Raw genomic sequence first — 17,142 nt, 5'->3', positions numbered from 1 at the left:
AAAAAATATATTTTATATGATATCAAGATTTTTAAATCTATATTCAGTACATTCAAAATGTTTTTGTGTAAGTTTTGCAAAAGCGCCAGCACTTGATAATTGACCTGTACATGATTTGATTAAATGAAAATATGTATTTATAATCCAGTGTTTTTAATCCATAGCTTAATACATATGCATCGAATACTTACTATAATATATTTTACTATTGAGAATCGTAGCGAAATTCAGACGAACGCAGAAGCATCCTGTGTGTATGTTATTACCATATCATTAGCAACTAACAAAGCAATAGTTGTCTATGTCACGCTCTTATGCGCGTCTGAGCGCGAGAGAGACGGAGATTATTTTCATAATGCGTATGCCGTGCGATGTCATACCATGAGCTTATTCACAGCTACTACACGATGCGTTTGAGTAAGTATTGCGAACGCGCCAGCTTTAAAAAAATCTACCAGTATGCGTCGTATATCTTGGTCGATTCCCCGTGATGTCAAGATTTTTAGCGTAATTTTTCCTAAACCTTCCTGATTGAAATTGGGCCTCGCTTATTGTGGTACAAATGAAGAGTATCTTCCTTAATACAACCTCGAGCTGAATTCACGAAAGTGGCCCCACACAAATCATTACATCATGATCATTGACATATAATACATAGACAATGCTCTATAGAGTAAAATATTTTTTAAAGTTGTGACAAACGTACCCATAGTTACGAAGTTCGTTTTATTTTTTTTTATACCAGAGCTGCATTCAACGAGCATGTATATGCCACCAAAAATGGAAGAATACTCATTCTTGGTACTTATGAAGTTTGTATTTTAACATTAACAATCAACATTAGTTTTTGGTGGATCTCAATCAGGTTCTTTCCTTAAATTCCTCATAATTTCGACAATGTTTTGATTATATTTAAATGTTGTCCAACGTCCAAGGCGAATGTAACGAAGTGTATAAAGCGGCCACTTAAACCAGCCAATGACAGGTCATAAGCCCTGTAAATGCCTAGACTTCCATATTACCTTTTCAAAAATATTTTTCCTCTGTTGCAACAAATTTAAAATGAAAAGATAATATATATTATCAACTCATGTTTCACTGTAACTAAGAAGAGCTTCGCAATTGCGCCGCTAGGCGTAGCTTGACGTTTTCAAAAAAATATATTTATATATAAATATTAACTGTTTTAAGCTTTGTAAATCACACGTGAACATGTATTTACTAATGAAAAGTTACACAATATTTTTTAGCATGTTTATTCGTTTTCATAACAAAAGTAGGTATTTTTGTTTCGATTCTAAACGTCACGCCAGGCTGTCGACTGAGCGTTTCGGCGTGAGTTAAGTGTCTTCATTTTTGCGAGCTCGGGGAATGTCAATGTATTAAGATGTCAATGATTATGATATATAAAATGTTAAGTTAGATAAAAATAACAAACACATTGGCTCTGTCACTTCAAAACTTTTTATCTTTTTTTTTATATATGCTAAAGTTTATGGGTTCAAATGTTAATGTTTTTTTTTCTTGACACTGATTTATTTTTCCATTTTGTTTATATTGAAAAAATAGTGACGGTCGAAGTTAACTCTTTTAACTTTCCATTGTAATCAGGGCCCTGGATCAACTAAAGCAACGAATTTGTGGATCCAAGTATCATTCATCTTTTATTTTATAATAAAGCAATATTATTTATTCAAAGCACTTCTTGAATTTTTTTTTTTTAAATTCATACGTCCTGTACTTATATTTCGAAATTTCTACTTTAAACCTTTGTGATTTATATCAAATTAAAATAACTCATCGTGGGAATAATTTAATGATTGAATAAAGTGAACCGAATACAACCGTTTATTGCATAATCATACATTATGGTACTTTTATTATACACTTTTTGTTTGAGTTAAAATATCTACACGTATCGGCCTTTTCCCACGTATGATAATAATTAACTGAATAATGTACAAAAATCACGTATTTATAAATGCGCCGATATGTCAATGTAGTTATTTGGCGGCGCTGTCGGTTTTGTCGCCTGTCCCGCCGTCGGCGTCGGCGCCGGCGCCCGCGTCCGCGTCCGGGCGCGCCGCCTGCGCCTCGAGCTCCTCCGCGTGGCACAGCTTGCGGTGCTTGTGCACGAAGTAGTAGGACGGGAACTTGCAGCCGCACGTCTTGCACGGGTAGTACTGCACGTTCATGTCCAGCAGGCGCACCTCGCGCCGCGGCGCCGCCGCGGCCCTGCCGCCCGCCGGCTTGCGCGCCTTGCAGCACCCGTCCAGGCTCCCCTGGTCGATGGACACCGGGTTGATGTGCCTCCTCGCGTGCTTTTGGTAACAGTACTGCGACTTGAACGTGTGGTTGCAGTACACGCAGGTGTAGATCGTCTCCTGCTTGGACGACACGTCGCTGTTGCTCGCTTCGGGATCTTGGCCTTCGACTTTGGAACCTTCTTCGGGCGCGAACTCCGGCCGATTTTCGTCGTGCATCGTCCGTATATTCTCGCTCATCTGCTTCTGCAGGCTCTTGCTGAAGGCGTTGCAGTTGTCGTACGGCGCCTCGCTCCGCGGTCGCGAATCTTCTTCTATCTCTATGTAGCTGTCGTCCGAGTCGCTGCAGTCCGAGGTGGTCGGCCGCCCCTCTGACCCCCCCGACTTGTACGCCGCGTTGAGCACCCGATGGAACCGCACGGGACCGTCGCAACACGCCACGTCTAACACCGCCTTGTCTTCGCAATGTGGCGAATTCACCTTTCCTTCCGGCTTTACTTTCGCGCCTTCCGTATCACTGGACGGTGTTTTGATTGTTTCTGCGGTTTTTTTTTGTTTCATCAGTAAATGTTTCGACCTTTTCGGTTTGACTAAATTAACGGCGTTATAATTCTCGTCGCTTTTAGCTCGCGGCTCGTTCGATACTTCGATGTCTGCATCATTCTCTTTTATTTCGTCGGTGTTTATTTTCGACGTTGTCGGACACATTTCTATTATTCTAAAATGTTGCATTTCGGCGTTGGGCGGTAAAGCTTGATTTTCGGCGTCGATTTTCGGCACTTCGTCCACGACGCTTTCCGCCGCCGCCACTGCCGCCCGCGGCGCGTCGCGCGAGGCGCCCGGGCCCACCGCCACCGGCCTGAATGGAGTTTCGTGTTGGGGCCTCAGGAAAGGCACCGGCGGGTCGCTGCACAGCGGGCGGTACTGGACCGCGGGCAGGAACGCCGGCAGCTTCCTGCTGGCTATCGGCTTGACGACCGTGGCGGGCAGCGGCGCCCCCGCCGCGGGCCCCCGGGCCAGGTAGCCCCTGCAGATGTCCAGCGCCCTCGGCATGTGCAGCAGGTGCGTCGCCAGCAGCACCTGGTAGATGTTCTCGGGGGTCAGCTCCAGGTAGCCCGTGTACATGTACGCCAGCAGCGGCCAGAACTGCTGCGCCGAGATGTTGGGAACGTACACCACGCGCTCCTCGCCCACCGGGCCGTCCTCGTACCCCTCCGGCTGGGGCTCCTCCCGCGGGCGGAGCACCGACTTGAAGTAGCCGCTGTGCGCCGCCAGGAGGCGCGCGTGGGCCGCGAAGCGCACGCCGCCGGCCTGCACCAGCGCGTCCGGGGCCCCCGGAGCGCCCCCCGCGCCGCGCCAGGCCGCCCAGGCCCGGTACAGAGACACCATCTGCGATTCGTTCACTTCAAATTTATTTTGCGCCGCCCGTAAATAAGTTCGTTCCCGAGTTTGAAAACTTTTCCAAAGTTTTTTAAATACATCGATAAAATTTTATTTCAATATTAATAGCTTCCATGAGGCGTATTATTTATTTATGCGTTCTCGAGCTATGTTTACAATTAGTTTTTGGTGAGTTTTTTTTAATGCTTTATAAAGCAATGATATCATAATGTTACCGCGGCGGTTATCGTCTCGCGACTGGCCGTCAGGATTGGGAACATCACTTGTTATAGGTGATGAAGGAGTTACTAGAACCGGGGTGGGCGGTCGCGGCGGGAGGGGGTGGGTCGGGGATAGGGGAAGATAAAAGGAAGGCACAGAGTCCATTTGAATTTTGAATTCGTTTACTTTTATAGGGATTAAGGTACAATAAAATGGGGGAAAAATCCTGGAAAAATGTTCCAGAATTAAAAGATCGGCGGGTTCGTCACACCGAGTTTTATTTATACTGTAATTTTGTCAAATTTCCTTTATTTATTTTTGAAATGCACAATTTCTCACGTACTTTTTATAATATTATCGACGTAAGTGTAGTAAATTCAGAGAACGACTGGGCATTGAACCTGGAACAACGCGGTTAGCTATCAATTGTAGTTTATGAATACATCAAATGAAAATATTATTTGTAATCTATTGATATTTGTCAATTACTATTATTTTAGTGTAAATATTACCTTAAGGGTTGTAATGTTACTATCATTATTTTTCATGATTTAAATAACGCTGTTTTTGTGCATTTCACTTCAAGGGCACAGAACAGTATTTTGCAGCCGCACGGACGGGACGGCTTATGGCCGGTTGGGATTATTTATTTATTTATTAATTTATTTATTTACGGACAAAGTCCATTATAAACATTACAATTAAAAGAAATTTTTACAAAGGAATAAAAAAATATAAGGAACAGAAATAAGCAGCAAAGACAGATGATAGATTTTTTAGATTAAGTAAAAAGCATAGGCTAACTATACAGATTCTTTAGCTGATTTGTAAAGAAAGACATCCTTACACCATAATAATCAAGATCTTGATGATCGTTCACCCGCCTGATCATTCTGGGCAAAGGCGACTGTGCACCATAATTGGTCCTGTAGTGACCGAGGAAAAGCATTTCATTATTTCTTAGTCTACGGGTGGGAACGTTAAAAAGAATCTTTTGCAAAATTTCAGGGGCATCAATGAGACAGTTCATAATTTTATACATGCAGATTATATCTGCAATGCATCTGCGTTTTTCAAGACTTGATATGCTTAAAAACCTCTCCATATCAGAATATGAATAGTCTCCTCTTTCCAATCCCATCTTCCATGCAATTTTTCTTATAAAACGATGTTGAACTTATTCAAGGCGCTTGATATGAACAGCATAATGAGGGGACCAGATTACAGATGCATATTCAAGAATAGGGCGAACTAAAGAGCAATAAAGTGTTTTAAGTGTAAGCATACTTTGGAAATCAGACGTAGTTCTATTAATAAAGCCTAAAATTTTTAAGGATCTGTTTACTATATTATCAAAGTGTTCCAGAAAAGTTAGTTTATTATCTAGGATCACTCCAAGATCTCTTATAGAGGTGACAATCGAAAGAACTTGGCCATTAAGTTTATAATCAAAAATAAAAGGATGTTTACATTTATGGTATGAAATAATTTTGCATTTATCGATGTTAAGTTCCATGTTATTAGTTTTGCACCAAGTATGAAATGCATTTATGTCTTCTTGGAGTCTGACACAGTCATCAATATTTTTAATTAGCTTAAGTATCTTGTTATCGTCAGCAAAAAGCCAGAATTTTGTAAAAGAAAAAACATTAGCAGCATCATTAACAAACAGATTAAATAGAAGAGGGGCCAAGTGGGCACCCTGTGGTACACCAGAAGTTACTAGGAAGCTATTTGATATGAAGTTATTGATTTTTACACTTTGTTTTCTATGTGAGAGGTAGGATTTTAAAAACGATAAAAAGGGATCTCTAATTATAGTTCCCCGGATTAATACATTTTAATAACCGATAGGTCTTGCGATTACGAAGCTCATGGTACGCTTAGAAAAAAATTAAAAATAATGTTTTTTTCAATTTTATTTAGTCATTTCAAATTAATTAACATATTACATATTCACGAATTACGCGTTTTTAGGCTGTGCCCTCGTAAAGCCATAATAATTAACACTGAAAAAAGCTAGTACACTTCGTATTAAAAACATAAATAATTACATATTATACAATAAGAATAACAATCCAAAAATAACGTAAAATACATAAAAAATAATATAATAAGAAATTGAACATGTAGCTTAATCCAAAAACAGAAAAGCGAATTAATATTAAATAAAAATAATAAGAAAAATATTGCGTTAATGAGGAATTTCAGTAGTTTTTTTTATTATTTGTTAATAAACTATTATATAATTTTTTTTTATAAAATATACTATTATATATTATTATCGTACTATTATATATTATTATCGTACTATCGGCGCTATGTTTTTTTTTTAAGTTTTGTATTTTTTTATTATTAAAGAAGGTTGAATGAACAGAAAATATAAAAGGTAAAATAATAAAACCCACTAAACCGCAAAACCGGCTTGTCAGCAGGTTTCTTATTTTTCCTTTACAAAGAAAAACGTTAGAGATTTATATAAATTTAAAAAGTAATATAAACATTATTAAGAACTAAAAGCATACCTAATTTTTACACAAAATTTGTTTATAAAAATTAAAATAGATGACATTAATTGATAATCAAAATAAAGCTTTGTTACACATTAACCATTTAATTTTTTTTTTCTTAAAAGCTTTGTCAACATTTTCTTTTACAATCATCTTAGGAATCTTATTAAACATTTTAGCAATTGTATAATTTTAGTAATTTCTGAAATTACTCCGCGTGCGACGTGTCAAGTTCTCTTCCGCCTCTTCTCGGTCAGTTATGCCGATTGGTCCGTTGACGGTAAGTAAACCGGAAATCTTCCACAACTCTCTTATCATCTATTAATTCATAATACAAAAATATTGGAGCATAAATTATACATAGTTACAAACATATCCAATATACAAAATAATGGAAGCATCACATTATAATTAAAAGAAAATAAGGCAACTCGTCCTGCCGCTACAGAGCGCCATGGAATGTGGCTAGTGAAGTGAGTAAGAATTACCATTATTATTAATATTTTATTATCTTTCTCTTTCTGCGGTTATTTCAATAGTATTTTCCCGCTTCTCCCGAAATAATCTACTTTGTAATATCATTAGATCTGGTTCGTTTCCATTAGGAAGTATGTAACTCGGTAATATTAAATGCTGTTTGTTCCCCTCGGGCGCCTTAACCCTTTCAGAACGCGCACGTGCCTAGAGTTTTTGTTAATTAAAAAAAAATGTAAAACAAATCGCGGAACAGGACGCTTTGCTATGTATTTATGAGTAGACATTTTTTCATGTCGCCCTATAAAATAGCTTTAAATAATTTGATGAATGGTCTTCTACGAAATTTTCTCTGCCAAATCTTATTATTTTTTATGCTCATTTCGTACAAGTTTACTTTTAATTCCTGTTTCAAAAATTTTGATAATCGAAAGAAATTGTTCACTAAGATATATTTTTAAATCCTATATACTTTATTGTTATTTTTTATCTGTTTATGCATAGTTTGTTGAAATTGTTTATTTGCAGAAAACTGTAAATATGTATAAATATTTCGTATATTGTCCGCCGTTGTTTTCTAAAATACAAATCAAGAAATCAAGACTGGTATGTTTGTTGGCAGACCTAAGAATTCTGGGCACAGGGTAGTGAAAACCATATTTAGTTCTATGGTTATCGGTATGAAAGCGTAAGTTTTGTCTGAGGTTTCTAGTTGGGATATTTAATTTTATTGAGCTCAGTAGTTCAGGCCCATCAAAGAGTGAGTTAAGAATTGTAAATAGGACTAGAAGGTCGGATTTATTTCGACAATGCAAGGATCTCGACATTTGTCATCTCTCGTACATAGTTTTACCACATATTTGTCTGAGAGATTCAGCCTACTTTCATCCTTGTTTTTCCAATTCTATGATTCAGGGTCGGCACCAGAACTCCCCTGCGAGCGGCTTATTTTGCCTCCTGCGACAAACCTCAATGTGCCACTGTTCAATCCGCGAGTAAATAAATATTCAAAGGACCCAAGAGGTTAATCGTGACATCATTTCTCTCAAGTAGGTTTTCCGATCGAGCCCCGAATACGATATTTGCAGACCTTTCGACTGTATGAAAAGACGCGCTCTGTTTAAACAGACAAATGTGATTAGATATTAAATATCACGGGAGATAATACAAGTCTTATTCGCCGGCCTAATGTGATTGTACGCCGTACGCCGTGCGCCGTGCGCCGTGCGCCGTGCGCCTCCTCCGGCCCTTCGTGCCCTGTCATCATTCCGCACTGGCTGCGGGCGATTTGATCCTGAGGGCTTTTCGTGGCGTCTTCGCCTCGGAAAAACTCAATTTTTCGTCTGCGCGCGAAGCTTCGAAATTACGCCAGGTTCTAGTAGGTTCTCCGGTTTAATGAAATATTCGCAGTCATCGTGAGACTAATTTTGACCAAACTCCTCTTTCCAGCGTGGTCAGTAAATTCTTATTAGGATCAACCTGCCAATAGTCATGCCTGTCGGATGATTTATATCTTGTTTGAACAATATCACCTTGGAATTTAAAGTCTCCGAGAGATACGTTTTGCTGCTTCGGCAGTTTTTTGGTTTTTGCATATTAATCGTTATTATTCATATTTATTTATTTAATAAACGCCCGGAAGGCTCTTACAATATACAGTTAAAAATACATAAAGCATTATAGAAAGTAACATAAAATAAAATCAAAACGATTACGCTAAACATGTAATTTTTTTTTTTAAAGAAAGAAAGAAGAATGAAAATATGCACGCGTTTAAATTACACGTATTTTTTTAATGTTCTTATTTCGGTTATAAACTTTTATTTAGTCTGTGTTCGGGCAGATTCAAATTACAGTTCTGTGTGTGTAACAGAAGTTAACATTTATCTTCAATTTTTTTTTACAAATTAAAATAAAGTTTTCTGTATGAAAAATATAATATCTAAACAGTTTTCTTTCTAAACATGTTAAATGAAGAACTTCAGCCCTACGGTAAATTGGTTACAAAAAATATTTTCTTATGCGCGGTGAGAATTAGAGAGTTGTGGAAAATTTCCGATCGACGATAATTCAACGGACCAATCTGCAGAACCCACCGAGAAGAAGCGGAAGAGAACTTGAGACGTCACACGCGCAGTAATTTCGACGCAATAAAATAAATTGCACGGTTTAATAGTCTATTGACAAATAATAATAAATAATAAACCACCGAACTTCTTCATTGCAGGTTACCGACGAAGATACTTTAAATTTTCGTACAAATATACACTCGCGTGAAGGACACTTGCAGTTCAGGGACAATGGAGAACCTGTACCCCAACCAAATTTATACTCGTCAAAATATCATTACATCAACTCATTAGTTACCTCGAAACACTTTGTTGAACGTTCCATTAAACAAAAATAACTTAAATTCTCTATCCTTACCGTTTTATATTGAATTTTATAGTAAAGATACCAGTCTCGAAGACGTCGCGAAAACGATGAAACCGATCAATGTTTTTTTCCAATTTATGGATCAAGATAATTTAGCAATTCTTTTGTATTGATTTATACCCGGATACTTTGTTTAAAATGGGCAATAGTCGATTATATTTTATAGATATTTTCCGTTACGTCTCATTATTGTTTTTAGCAAATTCTTTCGATTACCAAGAACGGCGTAGAGCCGACGATTCAAATTATCGAAACGGTATTGGAAAGGCGTAGGATGTTTAAAATAAGCCAATGATTTACCATTCGACCCCTTAAAATATAATCAAGACAAAGAGAAAAGATGAAGCGAGTTATGGAAATAGCGTTCGGGGAGGGTGGGTTGTACTTTCTCGGAGGGTTTATCGAACAATTCATAACCAGTTATGAAAACATCACATTTACTCGCCTAAAAGCAGTTATTCGTTTAAGGAAAAAGTTTTTTTAGTATTTTACCGAGCTTTCAGTTCTTTTCAGTGTTTTATGGGACTTTCAGTATTTTCTCGGACTTTTAGTATACTATATTTCAGTATTTTTCAAACCGTTCAGTACAAATCACAATTTTCCGGGACTTTCAGTACATAAAAATATTTTTCGAGATTTTCAGCACAAATAAGTTTTTCCTGAAATTTCAGTTAATTTCGGTACTTTCGGGGCTTTCAGAATAATGTAGTATTTTCCCGGACTTTTTGTATACTATATTTCAGTATTTTCAAAACTTTCAGTACAAATCACAATTTCCGGGACTTTCAGAACATTCTAGTATTTTCCTGGACTTTTAGTATACTATATTTCAGTATTTTCCCAGAATTTTAGTATACTATATATATATATTTTTAAACTTTCCGTACCAATCACAATTTTCTGGGACTTTCAGTACATATCAGTATTTTTTAGCATTACAGATAAAGTATTTTCTGAGACTTTCAGTTCATTTCAATATTTTTCGGGACCTTTAGTTTATTTCAGTGTTTTTCATAAATTTTCAGTACTAATCAGTGGGTTATCTTCACGATTGATATTTGTATATTATATTCGTTTTAATTTTTACAGTTATTTTGCTATAATTTTTTTAAAACCTGATTTCTCAAAAACCCGATCCTCATAAATCCGAAAAACCTATTTATCTTTTAATCATTCTGGCTCCCGGAATTATATTTTCCTGAAAAAGGCGGAAAGCACGGTGACTTTAAGATGGAAATCCACCGACTAATATAAGAGTCGAGTCGTCTGCGGTTGTTGCCAACACTATCGCTATTCTTCTGTTTGCCATTATTTTGTGAATATTTAATATTACACTATCTGCAACATATTTACAATTTTATTTCACTCATTTTGGGAATTTTATGTACAGGTTTATTGGGTGGGGACAAGATAATTAGTACATTAGTACATCGGTAGAGAGTGGAACGTACTTATTAAAAAGTTCTCACAAGAATTCAATATAACAACCGTTTCTTGGGCATCAAAAAAATGGTTTATATCTTTCTCCGCAAACTGACATTCGCACATGTCAGAATTCCGGATATGGATATTGAACTTGTGAGAACTATCGCAGCTGTGTCCAATGCGCATTCTACATATCGAGGCTATACTGACAGAATGCATTGAGTTAACAGTCTATAAATATTTCAAATATTCTTTATTACAGGTGCAAGATGTTGATTTCAAATTTGAAAATATGCCTAGAATAAGGATTAATATTTTAAAGCTAAAAAAAAACTTTAAAAAAAGAATTGTGGGTAAAATAATGCGTTGAAAGTATAAAAAAGTTTTACATGCGATTATCTCGGAACTTGTTTCAATGACTTAATGCATTCTATCAGTAAAGCCTCGATGTGAGGGTAGAATGTGCCGTTGTCACACGGCACAAGCACTACCGAATGATTATTCGATCATTCCAATCGGTTACGCGAATAAATTTTCGTTGGAGTGCTCGGACTATGTAGGCAGTAGGCAGTCAGTAGGCACCCCCTGTATTTACATACCCACACACAGCGCGGCGGTGGTTTTTTGTCAAAGCGAAATGTAATATCGGTAATTGAGGCTGCTGTGCCAATATTTGGCAACAATCTGACGATTGAGCAAACTCCCAGCGCCGCTGCCGCTGCTAGCCGAGCGCCGAGGGGCGGAGGACGAGCGAGGGTGGCGCGGGGGAGGTGAATTATTTATTTCGCGTATCTACACGAGTCTTCACTCGAAATCACCAACGCTTCTCGCTTACAACTCGCAGAACTTGATATACGCCAAGCATCTCAGCGGAGTTAGAGATGACTCTTGGCGCAGTCTGGTCATCTTTTCGCCTTCGAACCAGAGGATACTGCATAAACCCAGAAACTACCGTGCACAAATAATAAAGGGCGACGCACAAATAACATAAACAATGACGACGGGCTTAAATTAAAATCGACGGGGTTCCCGGCACTTCACACCGCGATGAATTACTAGTAAAATTACTGAAGTTTATTCTGAAGATAGCTCTTGCAACAGTAACCGAAACGAATCCAATCTACACGGGATCACCCAAATAAAAACGTTACATATTAATAACGTAAAAATCTACGCAACAGGGAAATATCACATACTACGAATACCTCAGAGTAATAATTATCTAGAGAAGCCCTTTAGCTCTATCGCATAGAGCGAAAGCGTTCCAAATGTTTGGTTTGATTTTAGTTTGGTTTTTAGTTTAACAACAAACGTGTAATGGGCGGTTTCGGTTAGCGCTCGCAATTCTCTACAACGAGTACCTATATTTTTTCGTACATTTTTAAGAAACTTTGCCGTATAATTTACTGCTCTAATTTTTTACCGCGCATAAAAAAACTTTTTTTATCCAATTTCCTGTAGGGCTGAAGTCCCTTATTGCACCAGACAAAATTAAGTTGAAAAAAATATTATTAATGCTTTTTTTTATCAAAATGGGTAAACGGGTTGTTCTTACCTTTTTCATGCAACTCATTTTGTCCATTTTGACAACGCGCTAAAATTAATTATTTTAAACATTTTTTACTTAACTTTTGTTGGTGCAACTGGCCCTTAGTAAACTATTTCTGTGAGCTTATTTTTTTAATATAATGTAAAGCATAATATTGATCTTTTATGATATTGTGTGGTCCTTTTTCTGATTCCCTTATAACAACCTTACTGATGTATTCGTATTACGTGCGAGTGTGAATACAATATTCCGTTTTTCATTCCTAAATTGATAGTCAATGCCAATTAACTTAGTGGTTCCCCACAATTATTTTTCTTTGTCAGTTTATTGTCTATTAACTGGGTATCGATCATTACCGGTACATACTTACCACAAAAGCAATCAAATGGATTCAGTTTACTTATAAACTCGTTACAATAATGATCGTTAAATTATAAAATACTTCACCTGGAAAAAACATGAAGGTGGACAAAATTATCGGCGCAATGAACACATCAAATTTATGTCACAATCCATTTTGCTTGTTATAAGAAAAATGAAATCATGGATAGTAGGAAATATCACGTTTTCGAGTTTTCGTATTGTCCCACCAGGGCTGGTATTCCGAACGCGTTTACAGCGCGCTATAATGCGTATTTAGTACGTAAAAACGCGCTATACCGCGCTATAATTTCGTTTAGAATTCCTCCCCAGGGGTAGTATGCTGAACCACTCTCGTGGCACGAGAGAGCAGTTTTTCTCGTGTGTTTTGTATGAAAACACACTAGAAAAACTGTTTTCTCGTGCCACGAGAGTGGTTCAGGATACCACCCCTGCTCGGTCGAAGCTGTTCACGGAGCTGGGACAAGTACACATTGTCGTATCTATTGTATTGTCTACGTTTAAACGACCCTCAAGTACACATCTTCAGTACTGGAGCGCTCATTATTCAAAATTAAACTAAGTAAAACTTGATCAAGGGATTTTATTTTTATTAAAATCATTAACTATGGAATTTTATCAAGAAATATCTACAAAAAACACAAATATTATTAATTAATTACAATTGAACGTAATTATGCAGAAAGCAGCTAGCCATAGAAAAGTGAATCTGAGATAATAGCTCTTTTGTGAAAATAGTAAATAATCAAATCTACTCAACAGTTGGAATGTTTTTGACTTTAACAAATGATGAACAATGAATATTTTTTTTTATATTACAAACAAGAATCTTATTATGTATTTGATCAGTTTTAATGATTTTTAAAGTATCATAAGATTTTTCTAGCGCTGTGGGTGTTTTCTGAAAAAGGAGGGAGAAGAAATTAAAAACTCAAATATTTAGGAAGTGACATTTCATACGTGATTTCAATGTGAATAAAGAAGGCGCGTCTCTGACATTCATCATCATCATTATTCCCTTTCCGCACCTAATAATGCATAGGGTACCGCATTGGTACACCAATCGCAGCGTATCTTGATCATTTTTGTTACACGAAGGTAAGGTGATCAGTCTTACGCTTCAGGTACCAGTCTAGAGACTATGAAATATTCTAGTGTAAAAACGCCCTTTTAATAATATTTCATATCAACCATGTCGGGAATCAAACCCGAGACCTCTTGCATGGTGGGCAAATGCGCTGACTTTTACATATCGAGGCCGACATCAATAGGTAGATTATTACATAATCGAACAGCTACTACTGCGAAAGAGGAGGCAAAAAAATTAAGCGGTGAATGGGTATTGAAAGGGTTCTCTCGTTACTAGAACGAAGAGATAGCCCATGCTGTGATAGAGGTTGGAAGAGCTCTCTCGGATGTTATGTTCGTCGGTGCTGTTGAGGCTTTAATATAATTGACCTAGGGTAGTAATTAGAGATGGCCGACAGTTTGGCTCGCGGTTCGTCCGTGTGCGAGAGCCCAGTTTTCGCGAACGGGGTTTAGCGCGCATTCGCCATGCCGCTGCCGGTGCAAATTGTATTTGATCCAATAGAGATGCATTAGAGCCTAAATGGAATAAAACCTCCCCCCGTCCACCCACCCTCTCGCCCCTGCCAGATGCAGCATCACCGCTGTTTGGTGGACAAACACGCGCTGTACTTTCATCAATTATTATCACCGCCCCGTCCCCGAGGGGCCCGAGCCCAACCCTTTGTGCGTGGTGCGGTTTAATTGGCCGCCGATCGCAGTGTTAACAATATCATCCGGGTAGCATAATATCCGATTGTTTCGCCCGTTCTGCCGTCTGAAGCTTTGTTAAATCTCGTTCCCTCGTGTGATACGTCGTTTAGTATCACAATTAGTTTTAATGAAAACTGTTCTTTAGTTCTATTTATTTATTTAATATTAAAATAGTACGTGCATTATGAATGTCCTAATATTAACTTAAAATTAATAATCATTCAACTTGATATAAACTTCCACATATAAACACACGGGGTTTTTTAAAATTGCTTGACTGAGAATTAAAATTTATTGAAAAATCTTTTAATAATGTTCTTAAATATTTTTTTCATAATTTTTTAATAGTACAAAGTATGTAATGTTTTTCAAATAAAATGAAGATTGATGTAGATTAAGTATGAAAAATCGAAGCAATATACAAGAACCTTCTGACGAGTTGTATGCTTACAATTCAGCGGGACTTTAATTTTAAGACTATTGTGTAAATATTTAAAAAAAATAAAAAAAATCACACATAGTTTTGTAGGTAATTAAAAATATCCGCCAAGGGTCCGTTCGTTGCACCAAAAAAGTTTAAATTGAAATAATTGTTTTACAAATAGACAAACAAACACACAAATCATGACGCTGTTCCTCCGTAGGGGTAGGCAGAGAGGATATAACACCATATCACTCTGTCTTTGCATACATACCTCTTTTCCTCTACATTCATACCTCTTCTCATGCATGCACGCCGATTATTCCGACTTTTGATTTGGCCTTCAAGTATTTGTTGAATTTGGTCATGCCATGTATTTTTCGGTCTTCCTCGTTTTCTGCATCCATCAACTTTCGCATTGTTAATCCTTTTAGCCGTTCCTTTGCCGTCCATTCGCTCTACACGTCCAAATCAACGCAGTAGCACCCCTTTCTTGATTTTGTCGATAATGGCTTGTCTCAGCCTTACATGATGCACGAATCTCGACGTACACCTATCATACATAGTTTTACTACACATTCGCCCGAGAGTTCACATTTCGACAGCATTCAGCATATTTTCATCCTTGTTTTTCCAATTCCATACCTCACTCCCTTTCATAAGGGTTACTTCAGAACTCCATTGTGCGCATTTTGACAAATATTTTTTTAAAACTAACGTTAATACTTTTTAATTTACCGAAAGGAAGAATTTAGCAAATATACGAGTATTTAATACAAAACATAATTAAATAAAAATAAAGAGTCGAAGTAATACGGGTTTTAGAAAAGGCAGTGGTGACGAGAAGCGGACTGTATAATGTAAAAACGAATATCGTTCAAATTCGAAGTTGGATTATTCGAATAAAGGAAAGTAGCACGGAAATGGACCTACGGATGTTCTTCAGTATTGGTGCACTGTATCATGAAAGTTCACTATAAATTATTTAACGATTTATGATAACAATTTTCACTACGACGCGCGACGATTCCAAGAATTCTATGTAATGTCAACATTTTGTTTATTTTGTTCCAAATCCAAATTTTCTAATTTTGTATCTTCTATCTTGATGTAAGGTAGGTACCATGTGGATGGGTCAAAAGAAGGATGGAAAAGAAAGGTTGTCAGTCCGGAACAATATCGATAAATGCTGTTTTACACTAAACCAACCAATGGCAGATCATAAGCCCTGTAAATGCCTAAACTTCCATATTTTAAAATACATTTTCCTATACCCAAATACGAGCGCATTTTCGTATTTATTGCCCTATCTTAACTTGTACCATTTTATTTATTTACACTTTAAAAATCCCATATTATATTTGTACTTTACTCTTGCAATGATTTTTCATGCTCTCATTTTAATCTAAATATTTGATTTCCTGGGCTCGTTCCTTATTTGTTTGTCGATTAAAAATAAAATAATCATTACTGGGGAGGGAGCCTGAAGTGGTTCTACCGAAGAGTACTACTTACTGCACAAGCACAAGCACAAGCCTTGCTCTCATCTCGGCGCCCAATGTGTGGGCTCATATTCTCCCCACCTCTTTGACTTTTCAAAAGAAAAAGTTTGCTGAAAAATGTATGCAATTTTTGTAGGGGTAGGTTGATGGGGTAAAACGCCATTTTACCTTGTCTTTGCATACAGAACCCGCTTACTTCTCTTATTCACTTCTTATTCACGCATATTCTCATGCGCGCACGTCGATTATTCCGTATTTCGACATGTATTTGTTGGATTTGGTTAGTCTTGTCTTTCTCTGTCTTCTCCATCTTCAGCATCCATCAACATTCGCGTCGTATATCTTTTCAGCCGTCGTTTCGCTGTTCATTCGCTCTACAGACCATTCACTCCACACTAGAACTATCGCAAACAAATCCCTCATTGTCCCCAAACTAAGAACCACATTGGCCCAGCGCTACCACTACTGTAGTGGAATTTAAAAAATATATATTTAGACCCCTAAATTTAGTAGCCTTACTAGTCATGTACAAGGCTAAAGTACTCGGAAAAAATCGTTTTTGTTTATCTTGGAAATGGGATGTTCGATCACTGATTTTGGTTTATTACCTTTATGAGTCCGATCACCATTGTTGCAAAGTCCAAGAACAATGGCGCGTGATAACTATTTCTAAACGACAGTGTGGATATCTGTTGAGGATATTCCATCTTTCCTGCATTCTGCTTCAAGATAATGGCGCTGTAAACTGAAAAATGGGCACTGAAATAACGGATGTTCGATACTCCGTAAAGAAATATCA

At 37.3% G+C, this 17,142-nt stretch overlaps 2 protein-coding genes across 8 annotated transcripts in view; one reads left to right on the top strand and one right to left on the bottom strand.

Moving 5' to 3' along the window:
* The window catches only part of Smr (nuclear receptor corepressor smrter), a 426,844-nt gene that overhangs the window by 374,344 nt on the left and 35,358 nt on the right, over window positions 1–17,142 (top strand). The gene's annotated exons all lie outside the window — the stretch shown is intronic.
* Window positions 2,004–3,748, bottom strand: LOC148281856 (uncharacterized). The gene has a single exon (XM_088226037.1). The coding sequence runs from the start codon at window positions 3,651–3,653 to the stop codon at window positions 2,004–2,006; it is 1,650 nt and encodes a 549-aa protein (XP_088082163.1). The 5' UTR covers window positions 3,654–3,748.

This window comes from Micrasema longulum, unplaced genomic scaffold (genome assembly GCF_059751315.1).
Source record: "Micrasema longulum isolate JH-2025_06_02 unplaced genomic scaffold, ASM5975131v1 h1tg000403l, whole genome shotgun sequence".
NCBI classification, from domain to species: Eukaryota; Metazoa; Arthropoda; class Insecta; order Trichoptera; family Brachycentridae; genus Micrasema; species Micrasema longulum.
The sequence above is the reverse complement of the archived record's forward strand: the minus strand, read 5'-3'. Positions and strand labels throughout refer to the sequence as shown.

Coding starts and splice junctions, on each gene's coding strand:
- LOC148281856 (XM_088226037.1), bottom strand. CDS start 3,653: ATGGTGTCTCTGTACCGGGCCTGGGCGGCCTGGCGCGGCGCGGGGGGC.